We start from the raw sequence: 23,798 nt of genomic DNA on the forward strand, positions 1-23,798 counted from the left end.
GGGCAGTGAGGAGGCAGGGAAGAGTTTGCTCTTTGTGCTGGTACACACATTGTAGATCTTGGAGGGAAAAAGCTGGTACCTTTCACCAACATTAGCTTTCACCTTTAAAAGGCATAGAAAATTAACAAAAACTAAAAGTCAGGCAGAAAGGGGAGACAGACTGGGAAAACTGCATATTTGATTTAAGAGATTTTGGGTACCACTCCTGGGTTACTCTCTGCCTTGCTCTGCAGTGCATCTTTCATTTTAATTGCAATTGAAAATATAAATAAGGGTTTGGTTTTTTTTAAATCCCAGTTTCTACAACCAGTACTTTTAAACGGGGGAAGAGAGGATTTTTAACAACTCAGAAGAACCACCTAGAGTTTCAGTGAAGCAAGGTCTCTTAATGCTGATGAGAATCTGTCAGTGGAGTGCACTCCAGCAATAGTAGAAGCAGCAGCCATTCAAAACTATGTTACACCACCATTTGCTCTGCTCATGGCCTGGCAATTTGATATGCTTGTCCTACCTTGGGCAATGAACAATGTCACAGGCAGGAGAAAAAGAGGACAGGGCAGTATGGAGATTGGCGAGATGCAAAAGTTCACACCACACAGGATGGGGTATAGGATCAGCAGCTAAGGACAATGCTCCCAAACACAAGTGATGTCAACAAGAAAGGGCCAGGTAAGTTACCATGCAGAAGATAGGGTCAGTCCTAGATTCTGGTTTCTTGTTCTCTAGTCCAGTAAGAATAGCTGTGTAGCACAGACTTTCAGCCCTTGAAGGGAATCAATCAACAGAAACTCTGCAGATCAACCAAGGGTTTCAACAGAATCCAGTTCAGCTCTCATTGGACTGGCTGGATTCTGTCAGGGGTAGAAACCAAGAGCATGAAAGACCCCGGGGAGAAATTAGGAGTCCGTTGATCAATCCTGGCACTTTATCAGCCATATAGGGCTCTTTCACAACTTTAAGCTCCTTGGCTTGGTGTGGTGAAAGGAGAAGAACTATTTCCTGCAGTAACAGGTGTGCATTCTGGAGGCAGTAGCAAGGAAGGGCTTACATAAAAAACAATTACCTACCATTTGTAAATGTTGTTCTTCAAGATGTCCATTCCAATTAGATGTGCGCACGCCACATGCCTGGCAGCCGGAAGGTTTGCCCCAGCAGTACCCATTAGGTCGGACCGGGCACCCCCTTGGGTCACTGTGATGTTCCCCTCTGGTGTTATCTGGATCGGTGATCTGCTAGGTCACTCCAATCCTTGACTCTGGGAGCCAGCCTTACCTTGCTCTGCTGTGAGAACCCCCACTCCTGGGCTGCTCACACACAGCGTCCGGCATATAAGCTGCTCCACTTGTAAGGCAACTCCCTTCTCTTCTTGTGCCAATACATATTTATGCCTGTATCTGTAATTTTCACTCCATGCATCTGAAGAAGTGGGTTTTCTACCCACAAAAGCTTATGCCCAAATAAATCTGTTAGTCTTTAAGGTGCCACCAGACTCCACGTTGTTTCAATGCCCTTACAAACTTTGATGCTTCTCACCACAGGCTGGCTGGCTGCTCTTCAGCCAGACTCTCCCCTTGCTTCAGTTGCTTGGTGTGATGTCCGTAGATGTAGGTGGAAGAGAGAGAGCGAGATAGCATGGCAAATATCTCTCCCTTTGATCATGTCCTTTCTTCCCTCTTGGCTTTGCCCCCCAACCTTCAGAGTCAGGTGAGCATTACCTCATCACAGTTCCAAACTGACCAAAGGAAAGGGGGTGACTCCCTCAAGAGTCTAACAGATTCTTTTGTTGCTGCCTAGGCCAGCACCCTTTGTTCCTGTGAGGCTGGGCTGGGTTGGGTTTGTCCCATAACTGCCCTGATGAGGTGTGAACTGCCTCTCTGCTCTTGGAGAGTTTTTGCCTGGGCTTATTTTAAGCCATGAAGATACATTTTCAGCCTCATAACTACATAGATGAAATTATTACCTATAACCTTACTATAACATTACTGTAACAATTACTAGAACATCACTATAACAACCATGCTCAGTGCATCATGAGCCTTCCAAAGACACCCAACATGACAAACTTTGCATTGGATCCCACACAATCATTTTATAAAGATGAACACGGGGGTGCAGTGTGTTCCCCTGAGGTACAGAGGGTCACAGTCGCGCCTTCATGGCACTCAATATAGGGCTCTGCCAACTCGCTGCCACTTCAGCTCCTTTTTGCCAGATTGCTCCAACAGAGGGGTAGGCAGGTGATATTGGAATGGACATGAGCAACACATCTTGAAGAACAGTTATGAAAGGCAGGTAACCGTTTTTTCTTCTTCGAGTGATTGCTCATGTCAATTCCAATTAGGTGATTACCAAGCCTAAGTTTTGGAGGCAGGGTCGGAGCTCAAAGGTTCGCAGACTGAAGCACCGCCCTACCAAAGTCTGCATTGTCTCTAGCCTGCTGTGTAATAGCATAATATGAGATAAAAGAATGTATAGACGACCAAATCGCAGCTCTGCAGACCTCTTGTGTCAGAACATGGGTGCCTTGTGGAGTGGGCCGGTACTTTCGCCAGATCGTAGCAAGCCCTGATACAGGACGTGATCCATGATGAAATCCTTTGGGAGGAGACTGGGAGCCCTTTCTTTCTGTCTGCTACTGCAATAAACAGCTGAACAGACTTCCAGAACAGTTTCGTTCGCTCGATATAGAACACTAGTGCCTGAACATCCAACAAACGAGGTTTTTGCTCCACGCTGCTTGAGTGCAGCTTAAGGTAGAAAACCGGGAGAAAGATATCCTGGTTAACATGAAACTGGGAGACAACCTTAGTGAGAAAAGCTGGATGTGGCCTGAGCTGAACTTTGTCCATATAGAATAATGTGTAAGAAGGCTCGGATGTTAGGGCCTTGAGCTCAGACACCCTCCTGGCTGACGTTATTGGTACCAGAAATGCCACCTTATATGAGAGGTACAGCAGAGAACATGTTTCCAGTGGTTCAAAAGGTGGCCCCATTAGTCTGGAAAGGACCAGATTATGGTCCCAGGCTGGGACCAGCTGTCGAACATGAGGGTACAACCTGTCAAGGCCTTTAAGGAAATGACTGACCATGTGGTTGGCAAAGACCAACCAGCCCTCCATGCCTGGATGGAAGGCAGAAATGGTGGTCAAGTGAAACTTTATTAACAACATGGAAAGCCCTTGCTGCTTCAGGTGGCAAATCAAGAGCTACGAGCATTCCAGCTAACCGTCACAGGTGGTAAGAAGGAACTGAAGTGGTGGTGGGTCAGCAGAGCCCTATAATTCAGCGCCATGAAGGTGCAACCCCAGGGGGCGCCCGGACCAACCCAACGGGTACTGCTAGGGGAAAAACCTTCCGGCTGCCGTGCATACAGCGCGTACACCTAATTGGAATTGACATGAGCAATCACTTGAACTATTGTGACCTATTCTAAGATTTGAATGACAAGAGACTCAAGTAAAACTCCTGAGTTCCAATAATCAAATAGCAGTGGTACTATCAAGAACGTCACTTGTGTCAAAACTAGATATGGACACTCTGAAGCTCAGCATGCTCATTTGCACAGATAGCAGCACTCAAAGTGGACTTCTAGAGCTCAGTTGTTCCGTAGCAGTGCTAGTCTTGGAGCCTGAGAGTAGCCTGAAAGGCTGTGGCATAGCTGCACATAATTGCTTCTTGTCTTAAACTGATTAATACCAGAGCAGTCCAGAGCGCCATGAACAACAGAACAAATAGATGATTACTTTAATTGTAACATTACCTCCACAGTCTTAGCAATTTAAACTGAAAGCATCGCAGTTCAACAAGGTCCTCACGCAAAATATATTAGGGAGATCACAGATGCAGGCATGGGCAAGCCTAGCTTCTCGTGGTCTCATACAAAGTAACAGCACAACTCCAGCTAAGAAAATGTACACCAATCTCAAGCCAAATAGTGAGGGATGCTTCGCACTTCCTGTGCCACTTGTGTTTCTATGTTAATGTTGTAGAGCAGTGGTTCTCAAACTTTTTTGTTCACGGATCACTTGAAAATTGCTGAGGGTCTCGGTGGACCACTTAATGATCTTTCCAAATGTTGTTTGTACCGTTAGCTAACTAATGTAAAGTGCTTTGGATAAAAGCGCTCTATACAAAAACCTTAATAATAATAAATTTTTTTTGTTCTACAAATAAAAGCACACAACTCATATTTTAATATCAGTGGTCCTACCTTTCTAATGCGATGGATGTGCTCTCTCTCCCACGCCATGGCAGCCCCTGAGCTGGGCCTGGGAAGGAGGGGGGTCTCTCCCCTGCCACAGCAGCCACAGAGCTGAGGCTGGGAAGGAGAGCTGTCTCTCCCCAGCAGCCGCAGCCCTGGAGCTGGGGAAAATAGCCTCTTTCTCTGGCCACCGCAGCCCTGCACATCCCAAATTCACCCCACCCCCTCTTCTCACTCCACTGCCCCCGCCCACCTACCCCCTATTCCCCCCAAGGCCACCACCTAACCTTACACGTGCATCTTCTCCAGGGTCCAGGCACCTAAGTAGTGGAGCCACGCCTGCACGGCTCCACTAATTAGGTGGGTGGCCCTTCATTCTCTCGTGTACGGCCGCCCAGGCGTGCCCCTTAGAGGGAACTATCCATGGACCACCTGAATGGAGCTCGCAGACCACCACAGTTTGAGAACCTCTGTTGTAGAGAAAGTCCGTCTCTCAAGCTATTATCTAACAAGGTAATCTGCACTAATAAGCAAAAGGCAGCCAGCGTGCTGAAGACTGCAGAATATGCTCAGCAAGGGAAATGGCTGCATGGAGAGTAAAATGGAGGTACAGTAGTTAATGTGATCTGGCAATGAAAAAGCTACAATGGTTGGGGAGGGAGGCAAGAGAGGGGAGCGAGCAAAGAGGGTGAAGTATAAGCATTTTTTCTCACCAGTGCTGGTCTAGAGCAGTTGTACACATGACCTTCTCCAGCTTTGGTCTCAAACACAATCTCTCACCCAGACCAGGCCCCAGAATAGGGCATGTACCTATTCACTCTCTCGAGTGACAAACACATTTGATACTCAAGTGGCTACAGAAATTCATGCATAGAATAAGTGGCCAATCGAGTAGTCTCTGCTGCTCTCTCTATTTCTTCTTATCATCATCATCATCATCTCAGATTTCACCTCAAGGAGGGAGCAGTGCATATAAGGCCAATAATCTTCCATGAACCACTGCAAATATCCCTTTAAAGCTCCCGGCTGCACCTACCCACCACCGGAGGCCTCTCTCTCCCTTCTTTCTTTAGGATTGGAAACAAACTAGGTAACAAGAGGCTGGTTACACACAGATGAGAAGGGATCTCTATGGCCCATTCAACCCTACACTCTTCTAACGAGTCCCAACCAAGGGTGCCAACTGAGATATGAGTCCATCCAGACTGCAAAGAGTTACAAAAGGATCATAAAATTGGGTGACTGGGCAACAAAATGGCAAAAGAAATTAAATGTTGATAAATGCAAAGTAATGCATATTGGAAAACATAATCCCAACTATACATACAAAATGAGGAGGCCTAAATTAGCAGTTACTACTTAAGAAAGATCTTGGAATCATCATGGATAGTTTTCTGAAAACATCTGCTCAGTGTGCAGCAGCAGCAGACAAAAAAGCTAACAATGTTAGGAACCATTAGGAGATAGATAGATAGTAAGACAGAAAATATCATAATGCCACAATATAAATCCATGGTACACCCACATCTTGAATACTGAGTGCAGTTCTGGTCTCCCCATCTCAAAAAAGATCTATTAGAACTGGAAAAAGTACAAAGAAGGGCAACAAAAGTGATTAGGAATATGGAACAATTTCCATATGAGGAGAGGTTAAGAAGACTGGGACAGTTCAGTTTAGAAAAGACTACCAAGGGGAGATATGATAGAGGTCTATAAAATCATGAATGGTGTGGAGAAAGTGAATAAGGAAATGTTATTTATCCCTTCATATAACACAAGAACTAAAGGTCACCCGATGAAATTAATAGGCAGTAAGCTTAAAACAAACAAAAGGAAGCACTTCTTCAGACAATGGACAGTCAACTTGTGGAACTTATTGCTAGGGGATGTTGTGAAGGCCAAAAGTATAACTAGGTTAAAAAAAGAATTAGATAAGTTCATGGAGGATGGGTCCATCAATCGCTGTTAGCCAGGATGGTCAAGGACACAATCCCATGCTCTGGATGTCCCTGAACTTCTGACTGCTGGAAGCTGGGACTGTTCTGTTCACTCCCTCTGAAGCATCTGTCACCAGCCACTGTTGAAAGACAGGACATGGGCTAGATGGACCATTGGTCTGACCCAGTAAGGCCATTCTTATGTTCATTTGTCCACTACGAACCAAACTGAGATAATCAACTCATTTCACACAATCATCCAGTCTGTCAGTGGTAGTAACTTTTGGCCCCTGCCAAATCTGAGCTGTATGCAAACCGATGACCTAGAAGCAAACGGCTCTGCATCTCACTGCCTGGTTTCTCACACTGGTAGTCTCCCAAAACAAGAGTAAACATCCATTAAACTCAGAATGCAACCCATGAGCTGACAAAGAGATGAGAACATCATTTCCTTGATAGTCCTCTACTCAACAGGCCTATTAATTCCACAGAAGATCATTAGCCCTACTCATATTGCACGCCAACCACACAGGACAGAAAATACGAGGCTGCTGGTATGAACTGGATATCCTCCTGGTATCGCTGGGTTATCCAATGGTGGACTTTAGTTATAAGGGACAAGCAAACATGTCCCTTTGACTATGCAGGAGAAAGATCTTCCAGCTTTAGCAACAACTGCGGATTACTTACATGCTAATGTGAAACATGCACAGAGAAGCAAACCAACTAGGACTTTAGAATCAATATGCTTAAGATGTGATCTCCTTTCTGGGGAACCTACCTGACACTGCTCCTTCAGGTCCATGGCTGCACGGTTCTGTAAGCATGCCCAACACAATGTAACTACCCCTTCGGGGGAGAACCTCTCCTAGGTGTGTATGACGCTTGGTTACTCTGTTATCGTAACACCATCTGCGGAAACAAAAAGGGCAAGAGTCAGATTTTCCTCCACACTCTCTTTAAGACAAGTGTATAATGAAGCTGATAGACTTCAAATGAAAGGAAAGGGGTGTATGAGAGAGAAACCTGGAGTAGAATGTGGTTCTAAATTGTGCCCCATTAGTTTGCAGTCCCCCGCCCCAAGTGGGCTTTATCAGTTTAACTTTCAAAAAAGCTGTCAGCACTAGATGAATTAAATTCCCTGTAGAGCAAAATAAATGCAGCAGCCTTGACATATATCCTGGCACACATCCAGGAGAACTGCCAAACACTGCCCCTAGCAAGAAGCTAGATTCCACCAGGTGTTCCGAAGACAGCAGGCTGAAATGCCAGCCAGCAGACGTGTGATCGGACCAGGCTGTCACCAGCAGCCATTTGTCTTGCTATTTTTATCTAACCGGGGCTCTGTCCAGCTAATCTCTAATGGAGCCTGCAGTAATGACTCTTCCATTTGCTGAAACACCACATCAGATCCTCTTTGACAAGGCTATACTACAGGGCTAAGCTCAAATCTGACCCATCATTAAACGGGCGAGAAGGCCTAAAGAATGGCTCCAGACCATCAGCAAATTTTATTTTAGCAAAACTGGGATTAACAGAGCTATAGCAGGAGACAGCTCTGGAACTCATTTTCCCCCTTGCTCTGACATAGCCTGAATTGGTTGACCTTCAGGGCACACAGCAAGACTCATCTGTTATTTTGGACTTTACAGGGAGGGGACTAGTTGAAGGAATTTGGTAGTTCATTGCACGGTATTATATTTAAGAGGGGATCATTTTCAATATTAAATGAGTTGAGATAGTAAAAGGGGCTATATGATGAAGTGGCCTTGGGCAGCAGAGAGTCGTTTGGAGATAAGGGTTAACGACTCTTGTATTTTTAATAGTTATGTAGAGTCAGAGCTTGGACAGATGCTTCTAATAAACAGGAGGCACACAGTTCAACAAACTGACCCATACCAGGTCTGTATTTACTAAACTGAAACAAAACCCTGTGAAGGGGTCTAGGCTGGATGTGGTCACCAGACTTTCCACCTTACCCTAGTCTGTAGGTTAGCCTATTTTTCACAGCAGATGGATTCTGCTGATCGTCTCCCAGCTCCCTGCAATCTTTGTGCATGGCGCTGTTCTCTATGACAGCAGTGTAACTAGATTCATTTGAGCACAAAAGGAACCCTCAGCTCCCTTAGAAAGCAATGTTCCCCCTGTGACTATGACCATGCACGTGTATGTGTTATTAGGTGAGAGGCAGACACCAACAATTTGGTCAACTTAATGTACCCTCTCTACATATACAATACTCCTGGGGGAATTCTGCATCACTGCGCATGTGCAGAATTCATGGCCCCCGCAGATTTCTTTGCTTCCCTGCAGAAAAATGACTTCTGACAGGGAAGCAAAAGGAAGCCGCAAGAGCAGTCATGCTTCCCCTCCCCGGCAGTGCAGGAAGGTCGGTTTGGGCAGCCGGTAGAGACGTAAATAACCGCCAGGGGGGGAGGGAGGGGGAATGAGCAGTCATGCATGTGAGAGACAGAGACACCCTGTCCCTCTCGCTCGCTATTGCGGCACACTCGGCATGGAGGGGCAGGGCTTTGGGGTGTTTCTGAAGAGGTAGGCGTGGGGCAGGCTCTGTCGCCTCAGGCAGAGCAGAATGTAGCAGCCTGCCTGCTTAGTGAATTGTTCCCATTGTTCTTAGCAAATTCCCCCAGGAGTATAAAACAGGTGTAAAAATTTTAAGTCTCCTTTACATTACCAGAGTGGTGTAAAGGAGCCTTATTGTAAAGGACAGTATGGCCTTATAAATGCTTATGGTGTTTTAGTGATTAGAATTGATCTAAATTTTTGGACTGAAAACATTTCCTATCAAAATGTGCTCCATGAACTGTTTGCTACTAACCTTTTTGGAAATGGTCAGCAGCCAGTATAAATTTTGAGTTTGAGTCTCCAGCCCTCACTTGCTCTTCAGTTGCCTATGATGTAACACTGAGCATATGGCTGCATACATTTGTTGACTAATAACTAGAACTAAAGGATCAGAGGGGTAGCCGTGTTAGTCTGAATCTGTAAAAAGCAACAGAGGGTCCTGTGGCACCTTTAAGACTAACAGAAGTATTGGGAGCATAAGCTTTCGTGGGTAAGACCCTCACTTCTTCAGATGCAAGTAATGGAAATTTCCAGAGGCAGGTATAAATCAGTATGGAGATAACGAGGTTAGTTCAATCAGGGAGGGTGAGGTGCTCTGCTAGCAGTTGAGGTGTGAACACCAAGGGAGGAGAAACTGCTTCTGTAGTTGGATAGCCATTCACAGTCTTTGTTTAATCCTGATCTGATGGTGTCTGTGAATGGCTATCCAACTACAGAAGCAGTTTCTCCTCCCTTGGTGTTCACACCTCAACTGCTAGCAGAGCACCTCACCCTCCCTGATTGAATTAACCTCGTTATCTCCATACTGATTTATACCTGCCTCTGGAAATTTCCATTACTTGCATCTGAAGAAGTGAGGGTCTTACCCACGAAAGCTTATGCTCCCAATACTTCTGTTAGTCTTAAAGGTGCCACAGGACCCTCTGTTGCTTTTTATAGAAGTAAAGGGTCAATACTAGCTACATTACTATTAGACAGAGGGGATCTTCTCCAATGCTCCCCATGCCCATTCTCCATTCATTGTGTTGTAGTTTAAATAAATTACCAAAATAATTGAAACCAGCATTATTGCATTATTTTGATAAAAAATATGCAGAATTTTGCAGAATTTTAAGATATTGTGCACAGAATTTTTAATGTTTTGGTGCAGAATTCCCCCAGGAGTAATATGCACCCCATACATCATTTGAAAATGCTATGTCTACTTTAAGACAAGGTATGATGTGAAGCTGTCAAGTGGTGCAATTACCACAGAAACGGAGATAAAACAATGACACCACATTAAAATGACCACTTTGAAATATTTCCATTTGTTTCTGTTTAATGACTATATTATTTCAAAACATAACATTGGATTTCTTTGTGACCTCAAAGCATCACAACAACAATCTAAAGGAGAACAAATCTAATAATAAATTTGTACAGATATCACTGAAATGTAATAGAGCTGGTAACATTTCTAGTCATCATCATCATCATCTTGTTCATCATGCTGAGAGTGTGTGGGTTATCATAATCTTCATTGCCTTAGCACATACACATTCTATGCAGGGAAGTCTGTTGACTACAAACACAGTTGATTGTGCAGTGACCCCTACAGGTACAGGCAGAAATAAGATCTTCTAGAAGCTCAGATGCCCTGCGGCCCTTGGAGAATACCGGAAATAGTTCACAGTCGTGCTGGAACAATTTTTATAGTGGGATTGCTGAGAGCCATTGAACCAAACTGTAAATCCTGTATATAATGGAATCCATGTCAAGCCAGGGGATGGGGCAGCCCCCACCACCCCACCCCCAGCACTCTTAGTTCCAGCACCTATGGTAGTTCATCCACATTTTTCCATCCATGTTGCAATGACGATCCAATATCTGGTTTGTCTATGTGCTAAAACATCCAAATAGTTGTTTGCCAGGGTGTTCTTTTGACATATTCTTCAAAACTGTCCTCATATGGTCGGCGTTTGGCCAGCGACTTGTTCTTTTTGTTGGATAGATTGAGACACAAGCAATTCAGGTCTCTGTGACTCTTTTTCTCTCTCACTCTGGTCATACAGCAGTACTACAGACTTCCTTGCAAAAAATGCAGTTTGTGTCACTCTCCCCCCATCAGGAAAGATTTCTGAAGCGGTAAGCTCCCTTTGTTTTGATTACATTAAACACAGACTTCCCCCCCCCCCCCCATACCAAATAGGGATGACACAGAGTTACACCCTATTAATTAGTGTACAGCAAGAAGTATGTTGCAGAAGTCAGTCTGAGGTGTGTAACAAATTGTGTGCACAGGTATGAAATGACACTTATCTGTTGTACTGGTAGTGGTGCCTATTTCAATCAACACATTATCATTTTTGGAAAGCAGTGAACAGCAAGCACCAAAACTTCAAGTGACCTAATTACTATGGTTCCTTTGACACCAAGAGACCCAAAACCCATACTGGCACATACAATATGCAGAAGCATCCTTGTGTCCACTTTTTCTTCAGTACTGTACAAGTCTTGGGCTTCTTCAACACCTACTGGTGATGGACTTCACTACTTCGCTCTCAGGTACATTTTGAACCATATATTCACAGAGAAATTTTACAAGCGACTGCTGGCTGAATGCCACGTTTAGAAACTTTTTCCATGGAGGCACAGGGGACCCAATCAATCAACTGGTATTTCTTGCATCCAATCTTAGATCCTATCCAGCACTGTCTTTCTGCAATTTTTAGAGTTACTGCTGTCATACCTGTCAAAGACTTTGATTACAAATTAACTTTGTCAAACCATTTTAGGATCTGCCTCAAGGACTCAGCAGCCAATTCATCAAATGTGTGGAATTTGTCTCCAGCCATCATTTGTACGACAGCCATGGCATTTCTGATGTACGCTGTGATTTCCTTCTTGCATACTCTTAGCTCGTGGATTCTTTCATCTTGAGCTTCCAGATGATGCCCTAATACAGCTGTGTCTATTCTTCTCATTGTTCCGTCACCATGAAAGAGGGACATAAGCATAGGTCCTACAGGGTGACTAAGAACAGTTGCCATTGAAACATCATCTCTGCATCTTGCTAAGGACAGGGCTCTGCAGAAAACAATTTCTGGACTGATAGCTGCTGTGATTGTCCCTCCCCGGCAGACAAATTTGGTCTTCTTGGCCATGTCAGCAAATGATCATGTCAGATTTCTTGACGGGGCTGAAGAAGCTACGTGTCCCATCAGAATTAAGAGAATCTCTCACATCTCTCCAATTGTTCTTCACCAACATCTGCTATTTTCAGTAGACTCTTGTACATCTGATGTTACATGCAGTCCAGAGAACATTGTTAAGCACCTCTGGATGGTGATTCAGGGTCAAATGGGTGTGTCATATTGTTGATGATATGGTTGGTAAAAGTTGTAACATGCTCTTCAACCCTCTTCAGTGCAGAGGCAAGGACTTGTCTGTGGGACTTTATTGTCACTACTTCTTGTTAGACAACTTCTTTTCCTCAGTTTTTGTATATTCGTAATACAAAGCTGTGGATTGTCATCTCTAACACTAATGACCTTTACATAAGTGTCACTAAATTAAAAACCTAGTTCCTAGAATATTTCAAAAGCTAGTACTGCATATGTAGGCAATTACAAATTAAAACCTTCTCCCAGGAAGACTAGAGCTACACTGTATGTACAGAAGCTTACAAATGGAGAAGCATTACATTAGGAATTCATGTACATTTATATCTACCCACTGCAGTAGAAACTATGGGCATGCAAACTACTGCTATTAGTGCACAACGTTCAGTGAGAGACTACTCTGGTCAGCAAATTTCAGCTGAAAATATAGAAAACTATTATAATCACTTGTGAGATACTTTGCCATTTAAGAATATGCAATGTGAAAATATTTCATGTTAATATATTGCAAAATGTTGATATACAGCATTTTTGCTTAGTCATTTCTAAAAAAAACTTGCCCATGCAAAACCAATAAAAATCTTTTAGTACATTGTAATTTGGTAGCTCTGACCAATAACCACCACAATAAGGTGTTGAAATTAACTTAAACAGTAAAAACTGTAGTCACAGTCGTGTGGCAGTGTGTTTCTGGAACTGTGCAAAAAATAACACTCATTTTGAGAACCATTGTTTCACCTCACCTACAGGCTTACAGCACCACTTGACAGCTCCACATGATACCTCATCTAAATGTACATAAAATAAGCTTTCAAATGATACATGATTTGGGTTGTGTAGGGTGGGTACCTTAACCTCCAAAAATATGGCCCTTTGTGGAGAACTGCCACACGCCCAAGTGTCAGATATAAGCATTTCCGTTCATGCGGATATCTGCATTTGAGGTTACACATACTCAGTTCATTTGCTAGGGATGAACTGTTCAGAGTACATAGGACAAAAACCATCTGTAGTTACTTTTGCTGTCTCTACCTTCTGGCTGGCACATCACCAGAATTAGCTAGCAGTCTGGACTCAGCCTGTTTTCTGTTTTGTGACCCTCACAGGCAAAGAGACAGTATGGGAATGATGCTATCTTCTACAATTGCTCAATCAACTATGTCAGACCAATTAGCAAGTGCAATGAAAAGATCACAGAATGTTACTGGAGTGTAGCAGACAAAGAGGGGCTGGGAATGAGAAGGAGGCACATGTACCTTAGTATGCCCCTATATAGCAAAATAGCGCCTTGATATCTTGCCCTTAACTCAGGGATCACTTCAGCACAAGGCAAAGGGAGAGAGGATGGACTTTTAAAATGAAGGGAAATGGCAATTCAGAGAAGGGTTTGAGAAAGCTCCAGGATTCTTCTTCCTATTAGCCCAAATAGGAGACTCATGGCCTTGACTAGCAAGGACACACTCAGATACCTGGAGGCCCAAGCCACAAAAGCAGAAAGTGAAGAAAACATCCTGAATGTTGTCTGTGCTGATCCAGTGTAGCCCAGATCATTAGCAGCGGTGGCTCTGCTCTGCTCTCCCTTCCAGTACCATTTGAACAGAAGGAGGTCATGAAGGGAGACAGCTGTGCAGGTGACAGCCTTGCTCAGCACTGCGGTGACATTCCGTTTCAGGCAGCAAACTGAAATGTGATCTTGAAGGCAAAACATGCCACTCGTCAAAGTTCAAAACACATTGTCCAGCATGTGTAGGAGTGTCACACTAAGATCAGTGCAAGCATCTATAGTGTCAGGGTGCAGGGAGGGGGACTCTCAACAGTGAAGTTAGGCCTTGGCTACACCGGCAATTCACAGCGCTGCACTTGCTGCGCTCAGGGGTGTGAAAAAACACCCCCTCTGAGCGCAGCGAGTGCAGCGCTGTAAAGCGCCAGTGTAATCAGCGCCTGCAGCACTGCACACTCGCTCGCAGTGCTGCAAGCTATTCCCCTCGGAGAGGTGGAGTACTTGCAGCGCTGCGAGAGAGCTCTCGCAGTGCTGGCGGCGCAATTACACTTGCGTTTTACAGCGCTGCACTCGCTGCGCTCAGAGGGGGTGTTTTTTCACACCCCTGAGCGCAGCAAGTGCAGCGCTGTGAATTGCCAGTGTAGCCAAGGCCTTAGACACACACAGATTGGTTGGAAAGAGTGGATACTCTTTACCTACATAAATCTAAATGGCTAGCAAAAACAATGAACAACGATTCTGAATGATATCTCCATAGCTATCTAATCATCCCGTAAAGGGAGATCTAGACACATAGGGTTTCCCCAAAGTCTGATTGGAACTGAAGTGAACCTCATCATCAATTTAATTTTTCTCTCCCCCAACTTAAGGTGACAAAAATGGTTAGGTCCTAAACACTTTGACAGTGGAGCAATGAAGCCGCATCCTTTTTGGACCACTCCGGATACACACAGCAAGCCGATCTTTTCACAGCAGAACCACACTTTAAAGAGTTTGTTCACTAGCTAACAGTAGATAAGCTATGATATTTATATGACGAAGACAACTGAAACCACAGACAAAGTCTGCCTTCTCTGGCTAGATCAGTACTTGAGTCACCTAAAATATAATTTGCCTGCATATAAAGCCCTTGTTTTTCAAATACATATTCTATTATCAAACAATCCCCAATTTGTTTGCAACATTTATGTGGTATCCACTAAAAACAATTAGCATAGTACTGGGGAGGGAGGGATCATGATACAAATAGTAAATATGGCTTCACAGAATTAGGGGTTCCCACACTTCGTAGCGTCTGTAGGCCAAGCTCACTGCACATACCAGGAGTTCCTTGCATTTCTGCATTTATCCCACGGGCCCCCTGTGTGCCATTCTCCCATCCCCTTCTATTTCAGGGATTCCCTGCAACTCCTGCCCCAGCCCTTCCAGCACATGCCACTAGTTCTGTGGCCTAGACCCTCAAAAGTATTTAGGTTTATAACTTCCATTGGTTTCAGAGGAAGTTAGGCACCTAAATACTTTTGAGGATCTGGGCCTGGGTCCCCCTACCATTCCCTCTCTGGCACATGCCAGGGGCTCTGTGTCTCCCTCTATCTCCCCGGTGACAGGTCTGGAAGAGGTTAACTTGCGGTGAGAGATCCAGTTAGCTCCTTCCCAGATGCACTTGTACAGACTATTAGGCATGGGTGCAGGATGTAGAAAGGGAGGAAGAAGGGGAGAAAAGTAGATAGGCTTCTTCAGTGGGTGAGCTGGAAGCCTTAGTTGAGACAAGGGCCCGGTGAGCTGTAGTCTGCTTGAAACCTGGAGTAAGGGAAGGAGCACATCAGCCCCTAGATTGTGGGATTGATTGAGACACAGAAACCTGTGGTTACACAGGAGAAAAGTCTAAAGCAGCAGAGGCATGCCTGCAATTAGGTGGCTGCCGGCTGTGTCCAGCTAGGCTGATGTTTGGTTTTTTTATACACTTCTGTTGGACTCTCGTAATGGATTCTGTGGCCCTGAAAAGGGCTGGACTCTGTAAAGTGGTCTGGCTGGAGGGAAGGTCACTCCTACAGCCAGAATAGGCCAAAGGACATTGGGGAAAACTGAGGCAGTGTTGATGCATCAATACACCTGGCCAAAAGGGACTATACTGGAGTGACAACTTTGGTATGGATGGGAGGGAGTATGTAGCAGAGTCCCACATTCTAGGGTCTCCATATGCACCCCCATTCCCTCTTCCCATACCAGGGTCCCCTACTTCCTCCCATGCCAGGGCCTCTGTACTCCCATTCCCACCTTCCCTCCAGGGACTCTGTTTGCCCCCCCCCTTCCTGATACCAGGACCCCCCAGGCCAGGGGCTCTGTGTACTCCCCTCCCCCACTTTCCCCTGACCCCCTCAATATTACTATTTATCTTCTTTCTGTCTGGGAAATAAGTCATGCACTGTGCCAACATTTTAAACTCCATTGGGAGGACAAGCAGAGATGAGATATGGGTATTATACTGGATGTTGTTAATGGGTACCATCAACTTGATTTTTGAACAGTAGACAATTACAAAGGTGTCTGAAGCTATGACTCTGCTAAGCAGATGACGGAAACTGCATCCCCCGCTATTTCATCCCTTCTGGTTTTCAGATTTCCCAAAAAAAAAACCCCACATCAATAGGGTTCTACCTATTGATGCCTAGAACATTCTCTGGAATTCTGGAACTGATTGTATGTAGCATTCAAAAGTTATTGCATTACACCACGCAGAGAAATGCCATCAGACTGAGTGAAAAGCCTTGCAAGCTCAGTCAAATAATATAGCCAGCGTAACTGCGGTCTTTAACGTTCAGTTGTTCTCTTGATACATTACTTAGGTCAGCAGCAATGAGGTAATGTTCCATGTAGGGCCAGTTCTGTGACAAGTCCGCAGAATTGAGCCAATAATTACCTAGAGGAACATAGGGAGATTCATAGTTTTATTTCAGAATATTTTCTCTTTATTTCAATTTATAATAATGCATCCATCCACTGCTTTGGCCTTGTGCACATTCAATATGAAACAACAATCAGACCCAGTGTCCAACAAACTGAACCCTTCCAAATGCAAAACAAAACTTTTCCACTACCCTCAACTGACCCCTCCTGCCAAGAAAAAGCCTGGAGAAAAAGTGAGACTTGTAGCTTGACCTGAAGGTCAACAAGTTTCTATCAGCTAAGCAGCATTTGAAACACCTGCCTGAACATCAGATGCTGAGACTCTGGAGGGATCCATCTGAATATTAAAATAACCATCTTTAGAATTAAACATGGTCTCCCCACATTTGGGCATTTATAAAGTATATTTCTTAAATCTGAGTTTTCATATATTAGTAATCATAGTCTGCATTTGTCAAGCATCTCTCATCCAAGAATTTCAAAGTACTGCAGAAACATTAACTGATTAAGCCTCACAACACTCTTTTGATGTATTTAGGTTATATAATCCAACAATTAAAAACAACACACTGTGATACATTATACAAGATGTACGATGGCAGCAGCTGATTAGGAAGATCAGACAATTACACTATCAATGCACCTGGAAAAAAATTATGCTTCAAAAGCATCCCATGTTACAAATATTCCAGGAGGAGAAAAAATATTCCTGGCTACAGTTTTCCCTGGAGTGTTCAGTTCCTAATGCTTTCACTTTATTTAAGTAGAATTCCCAATCTGTATTACATCTACAAAGAAGACGGAGAGAGTCTGAACATCTCATTGCCAGAAATTAATCCCACAAGAAGAGAATTCTGATATATCACCTAGCATAGAAACATTGGGAAAACACATAAGAGAAAAAACAGCTGCGCCTTAGAAAGAATGGCTTGGATTAACACTTTTTTTTTTATTAGCAATGCCATAGGGTCTTCCTAGTCACCAGTATTTAGCATCTAGCAGATAATCTGCAACACTCTGTGTTTACTGATAGCTGGGCTTCATGGAGCGCTTAAAAGTGGCATTGTTAATTTTGTTAATGCCCAGCAAGTGTGTACAGTAATTAGAGCAGATGAACTGGCAGTCTGACTATCGGATTCTATTTCTGCCTCTAATTCACTGTTTGATCTTGGACAAACCATAACATCTTTACCGTAGTGTCCCTACTTTATAGATCAGGCTAATACTTACCTACTTCACAGGTGAGCTGTGTGGTATAGTTCATTAACATCTCTAAGGTTGGGGAGATCCTCTGAAAGAAGTTACCATCTAAACGTGAAGTAGTGTTGCTTAAAAACTGACAACAGAAGAGGATTCAAGAAATATTCCCTTGGTATTTCCACTGTTCTGTGGCTGTAGATGAGTCCCGGACTTGTCTACAAGGGATGTTACTGTGGGGCAACCAGAGTATGAATCTACAGTGTGCTAGACTGGCACACAGAAAGGACCTATGTGGATATACCTATAGGTCTGTAGCATGCTTTGACATGTAACATGAAATTTTAGTGCACTGTAGCAATGTCCACACAGGATGTTACCAGGCTGTAAATCAGTGTGCAGTAGATTCAGACCTTGGCTTTCTGTGCAATAACATCTCATGTAGACAAGCCCTCAGCTTATTCCATGGAAGTTCACTTTTCCTGCTAACGGAAGAAGAGACTCATTCTGCCTTGAAATCAGTGAGGAAAGCACTGGATTTTGAAACTCAAGGTATGTCTACAGCTGTGCTGTGGTAGTTCTATAGTGTAGATGCTTCCTACATTGACAGAAGGGGTTTTTCCATCAATATAGTTAATTGGAAGAATTCTTCCATTAGTCTTGCTGTGGCTACAGCAGGGGCTAGGTCAACCTAACTACAGTGCTCATGGCATGAAAATTTTCACAGCCCTGACCAATGTGACTATGTCAATCTAATTTGTAAGTGTAAACCTGGCCCCAATTTGAAATTAATTTCAATATACTTTTTTAAACATTTGCTACTAAAATTAGTTCTTTCCATTTTACTTGTATTTCTTTCTTATTTTCAGAGGGTTTCCTAACAAGAAATGCACATCTGACCCCCTTCCTTTCTGGTTCAGCACAATAGTCTCAGACCAGAACATTGCCCCTAAAGGAGTGGGGGTGGGAGTCTAAGGTAGGAGTCAAGCAGCAAGGATAGAGAACGGGAATCTGGGAGAGAGGTCTGGTCTGGAAAAGCTCCCTCAAGTAAACAGTCCTTAATCATAAAGTGATGGGATTACTTCCAAGACATAGGTTTAGCAGGAGCAGGCCCTATGCATTTGAAAAAAAATACACCTTTCATTCTAATTTTTTCCCAGTTAGTGAAGTAGTAATTGCCAGATGGATCAGGCCAGTGGTCTATCTAGTCTGATCCAGTATCCTGCCTGGCAGGACCAGCTGCTTTAGAGGAAGGTACAATAAGTCTGAACTAAGCAATTACAGACTAACCTGCCCATAAAGGGAGATTCTTCCTAACACCTGTAATTTACAGATTGGCTCATGCCTTGATACAGGAGGATTTACATCCCTTCCAAAAAATGTTTTAAATGACAACTTTAACATAAAGATGGCCAATCTTTATTAAATACTAGTAAGCTCTTGATGGGTGAAAGTTGTCTTACAGTTTAAATTATTTAAAATGTGTCAGCTGGAGCATGGAAGTCTTGCCACTGACTTGAATGGACTCTGTATGAGGTCCCTGATAGCTTATTTTAGGTGAGGCCTAACAATAGGCAATAGGTTATAATACATTAGTAGTAGTTTTATCAACAAAGTCAACCAGAGGCTTAAGCGATGGGTGCATGCTTTTATAAATACAAAAACTAAAGATATCAGGTGCAGATGAATAAAGTCAATCTAATTGTCAGGGATGCAGCAACCATACTAGGGTTATTATACTGAAAACAACTATTTCCCATCTTGCTAAAATATAAGATTTAAAACAATAATAAAATGTTTCAGAAGGAAAAAGTCTATTACTTTCATTCCTTTGGCAAAGAAAATTAAAAAGCTAGATTTTTGGAGGTTTCCTTTGTCTATTCTATTCCAGGTGCTTATACACCCCCCTGAGCCCACCATATAGGGAAGTAACATGTCCTAGTATTCAGTCTGAGACAAAGTAAAAAAACAACCTAATATTTACAGCACTGTGGGGCCCAGTTCTGAAAAGTGATGAGAGCGCTCTTGTCCCATCGGCTTCAACAGTAGCAGTGAGTCTTCAGCAGCTTCCTAGGATGATGCCCCAAACGAGCAAACATAATACTAAAACATTTCACAGTATATGTATACAAGGATGGATAGTACCAAAGAAGTGAAAGACGATATCCAACATCATGATGCCCAGATGCTATGGTAATGGGGACCTTATAAGTCCCTCAATAGATAAACACTGGGGGAAGGGGAAGTGGAGATAAGATTGCAAGTGGCGATTGCAAGCTGTATTCAGAGGTTCTTTTGCCAAATTCATCTTGCTTGCCTAGACTGGCCCCACTGATATAAGATGAGCTGACACTCTTTAGTACCAGCCTAAAAACAAGGGTGCTGCATGCATAACTACGTTTTGTTACAGACACAGACCAATTCTCCTTGCAATAGTTACCACCTGCAGGTATTTAACAACTGCAATGTCTGTGGGATTTTGTTCTCTAAGAGTTCCCCAGAAGCAAATATCAAAGGAACACCACCAATTAACTCAAGTTTCTCATAAGTTCAAAACAAAGTATAGCCCTTCTGTGCGAAGGACTGAATGGTGCTGGTCAATCCAATCACTTGGACATTATTGCAACAAGTTTGCATGCGGGATCTACAGTCTAGATCAGCAGTCTCCAAAGTGGGGTGCGTGCACCCTAGGGAGTGCGCAAGAGGATCCTTGGGGGTGCACGGTAATTCGGGCGGGAGTCTGAGCGGCTTTTTTTTTTTGCTTCAGCAAAAATGGTAGAGCCGGTGCGGCGGGGATGCGTGCTCAAAAATTTTTTACTGATAGGGGTGCGCGATCAAAAAGTTTGGAGACCACTGGTCTAGATTCTCACACTACCAATTGGCAAAGATGGGCAAAGTTACAGGGCTGACTCATTGTAGTGTGTGGAGAGGAGATAGTAATGCATGCCTCACCTTCTCATGACCCATCTACCCCAGCTCACCTTGAAAGACATCCTCCCCCATTCACACAGGAGTATTCTGGACAAAGAGCCAAGATTCCACATTTACTGGACAAGTAATCATCGCCACCCAGCGCTAACAAATCCCTGGGCATGTGCTTCTTACATGTCTGGATACTGCGTGAGAACATTATACAGCCTAGACCAAAACCTCAACTACACAGAAAAGAAAAAACAAACAGTAATGCTGTCTAGAGATGACAGCGAGGAGAGTCTGGACTCCTTGGTTCTATTCCCAGCTCTGCCATTGACCTGCTGCGTGACCTATGCCAAGACAATTAACCTGTCTGTTTCCTCATTTGTAAAAATGGGAATAATACCTACCCCAAAAGGGGTGCTGTGAGGCTTGTGTGTCTGTAAAGTGGTTTGATATGAAACAGACTAAAGACATGTGAAGCATTCATGTACAGAACACAAAGTATTTTATAGAAAAATAAGTATGCCAACTATGAATACTTGGCTGATATCACTAATTAGAACACAGTCAATGCAGTAATGCAACAAGTGAGTCAGATGAAGGCTACTGTACTTTGGCAGGCACTATAGTTCAAGGAAGTTCAGCAGCTATTAAGGAATAATGTATGTTATTTTAAATAAATGTAAAAACATCCATCTTGAAGGAGCCCGAAGTGTTTTATAAATTATATACACAACTCCTGTCTGTGCAATTCAGCCACATGGGGGATGGAGGGTGTCAGAAATCCTACAGACAGCACCCTGTACAACTGCATAGGGGCTAAGAGAAAGAATTTTGAACAAGCACACCAGGGCAATTTCCTACTCTTACTAAAAGCATCATGCAAATGTAATGCCATGCAGAACAGGCATCTCCCTTGGAAAGATGAATCAATGAGTTTCTACGATTCAAACCTGCAGCCACCCTTCCATGGACAAATCTTGGCCGTTTGAAGAGAGGTTCTCATTTTAGTGCAGGTGATCGTAAAGCAGTTATTTATAAGCTCTCCCTGCTAGGAAGCATTTTATAGTGAGTTTTAATGAGATATTTAAAGCCTACAAGATGTTTTTTAAATCTCCTCTGATGCTTGTATATATTATCGCTTCCCTCCAGCCCTCTCTGGTCTATTTCGATTATAAACTCGTCAGGGCAGGGGGCTCTCTCATTCTATATTTGTACAATGCCCAACATAGTGCTCTGATCACTGTTGGGTCCATTGATGCTATAATAAATAATACGAAATTAAATTTCCTCAGCTGGAAGAAAGCCTCTGCAGGGAGTTTATTTCAATAACACAATGGACGCAACATGCAGCCTCAGAACTAGAAAGATCAAATCCTTTAAAAGAATGGAAATTCAATGCAGTTAAACAGTGGAAATGAACTGCAAGATGATGCAAAACAAGAAAGGGCTGCATGAGTGTAGGAGAGCTAAACTGGGGAAAAATAGCAACTGAGACACAGTGCAGACCCTCTTCCCCATTAGGGTTTACTGGAACACCAGGGCAAGCTGGATAAGGGAGTATCTATACTTTGAGCCAATCCCTAATAGCTTTGTCCACAGCTGAGAATTGCACCACTGCAACATGCAATAATGTAAATGAAGCAGTGCAAGTTGCCAAAGTGCACCATACATGCTAGCTATCCTCTTTCAGGTCCACTGTGTCCCTGCAGCACTTCCTGCACTCCTGCAGTTACACTGCATTGATACCCATTCCAGAGTTCCAAGCGCAGCTTCCCATCCAGCTTTCTGTCAAAAGAGAAATATCACTTCTCTTCCAAGTCCTGGAGAACAGAGCCTTGATTAGAGAGTTCAGTGAAGACACTACAGGCCTGTGCTAGGAAGACTAATTGCACCAGGGCAGCTGAAATGGCAGTGCTTTCAGTCTGTTGCAACAGAGCAGAAGAACCCAGGCGAGCTGCAACTGCAGAGGCTTTGCTCAAAACAAGTGCAGCTGAAACGGTGCTGGAAAAATTGTGCAGCATTGGAAGAAAGCTCATGTGTGGATGCAAAATGTGGTACAAGTATTGAAGGTGCTTGCAAAGGTAAAGTTCTCTAGTGTAATCATGTGTCACGAAACACCACTGCAGTAGTGCCAAACCTAAGCATTGAAAAATAATTTGTAAGGCTCACACACACACACAAAAAGAGACAGACTTTTAAAAATAACAATATATATTGAGGGTTCTCTCTCATTTTCATTTTTCTGGTTTTTGAAACTTTATGGTATACCTGAGTAACATTTTTCAACCATACCAGCAAAAAAATTTACTCTTTTAACTAAAGCAGGGGTTCTCAAACTGGGGGCTGGGACCCCTCAGGGGCTTGCAAGGTTATTACATGGGAGGTCATGAGCTGTCAACCTCCAGCCCAAACCCTGCTTTGCATCCAGCATTTATAATGGTGTTAAATATACAAAAACATGTTTTTAATTTATAAGGGGGGGGGTCGCACTCAGAGGCTTGCTGCGTGAAAGGGGTCACCAATGCAAAAGTTTGATAATGACTGCATTAAAGCAAAACTTGATGTAATCACATGACTCCAGAAGCTGGGGATTTAACAAAATACCCAATAGTAGGGGACTTGCAATAACAGAGTGAAATAGGGTGGTGATGCTGCACGCTGCCAGTCCTGCAAACCACCTCAATGAGGAGAGACGCTCACAGCTTTATAGATAAAACCTCCAGGTCTCGGGGCTAGGGGATAAAGATGGGGGAGGGGAATACAGGCAAACTGTGGCTAATCCCCACAATGTGACACCCAGGCAGCTCCCAACCTGGCAACCCCTTCTCCAGTCCCCTAGGTCACAGGAAGCCCAGTAAGGTAGCGAGAAGTGAACACAGCCGAACTAGAACTAGCCCCCCCGCCCCCGGGGAGAGCAGCTTCCACCCCCGCAGCCCCAGCTCCCAGGGAGTCCAGTGGGGAGGGAAGGGGAATCTCCTCTGTGCTGCTCCCTGGCCAGGTCGGTCAACTCGCTGCCTGCACGCTACTTACCGGCCTTCCCTGAACTCTTCCCTGTCCCCGCTCGGGCGCGCTGAGCAGCTCCTCAGGGCGCCCCGCCAGCGCCTCACACCACCTACTCCAACAGCGCTAGAACCGCCATCTTTGTTACTGGCAAATACACCTTTTTTTTT

General features: G+C 43.9%; 1 protein-coding gene across 7 annotated transcripts in view; it reads right to left on the minus strand.

Moving 5' to 3' along the window:
• Positions 1-23,798, minus strand: part of TMEM94 (transmembrane protein 94) — a 97,470-nt gene extending 73,672 nt beyond the window's left edge. For 5 of the 7 annotated variants that reach the window (XR_010591758.1, XM_005297482.5, XM_065562757.1 and 2 more), the window contains exons 1-2: positions 23,659-23,798; positions 6,920-7,050 (exon numbers count right to left, since the gene is read on the minus strand). Coding sequence is in view for 4 of the 7 variants with exons in the window: in XM_005297482.5 (XP_005297539.1) it covers positions 6,920-6,943 (24 nt within the window). In the remaining 3 variants the exon portion in view is untranslated. Of the gene's footprint in view, positions 1-6,919; positions 7,055-23,658 lie in introns of those variants that run through there. The other 2 variants (XM_065562759.1, XM_065562758.1) reach the window with 2 other exon arrangements.

The sequence above is a fragment of the Chrysemys picta genome, chromosome 12 (genome assembly GCF_011386835.1).
Source record: "Chrysemys picta bellii isolate R12L10 chromosome 12, ASM1138683v2, whole genome shotgun sequence".
Classification (NCBI taxonomy): Eukaryota; Metazoa; Chordata; order Testudines; family Emydidae; genus Chrysemys; species Chrysemys picta.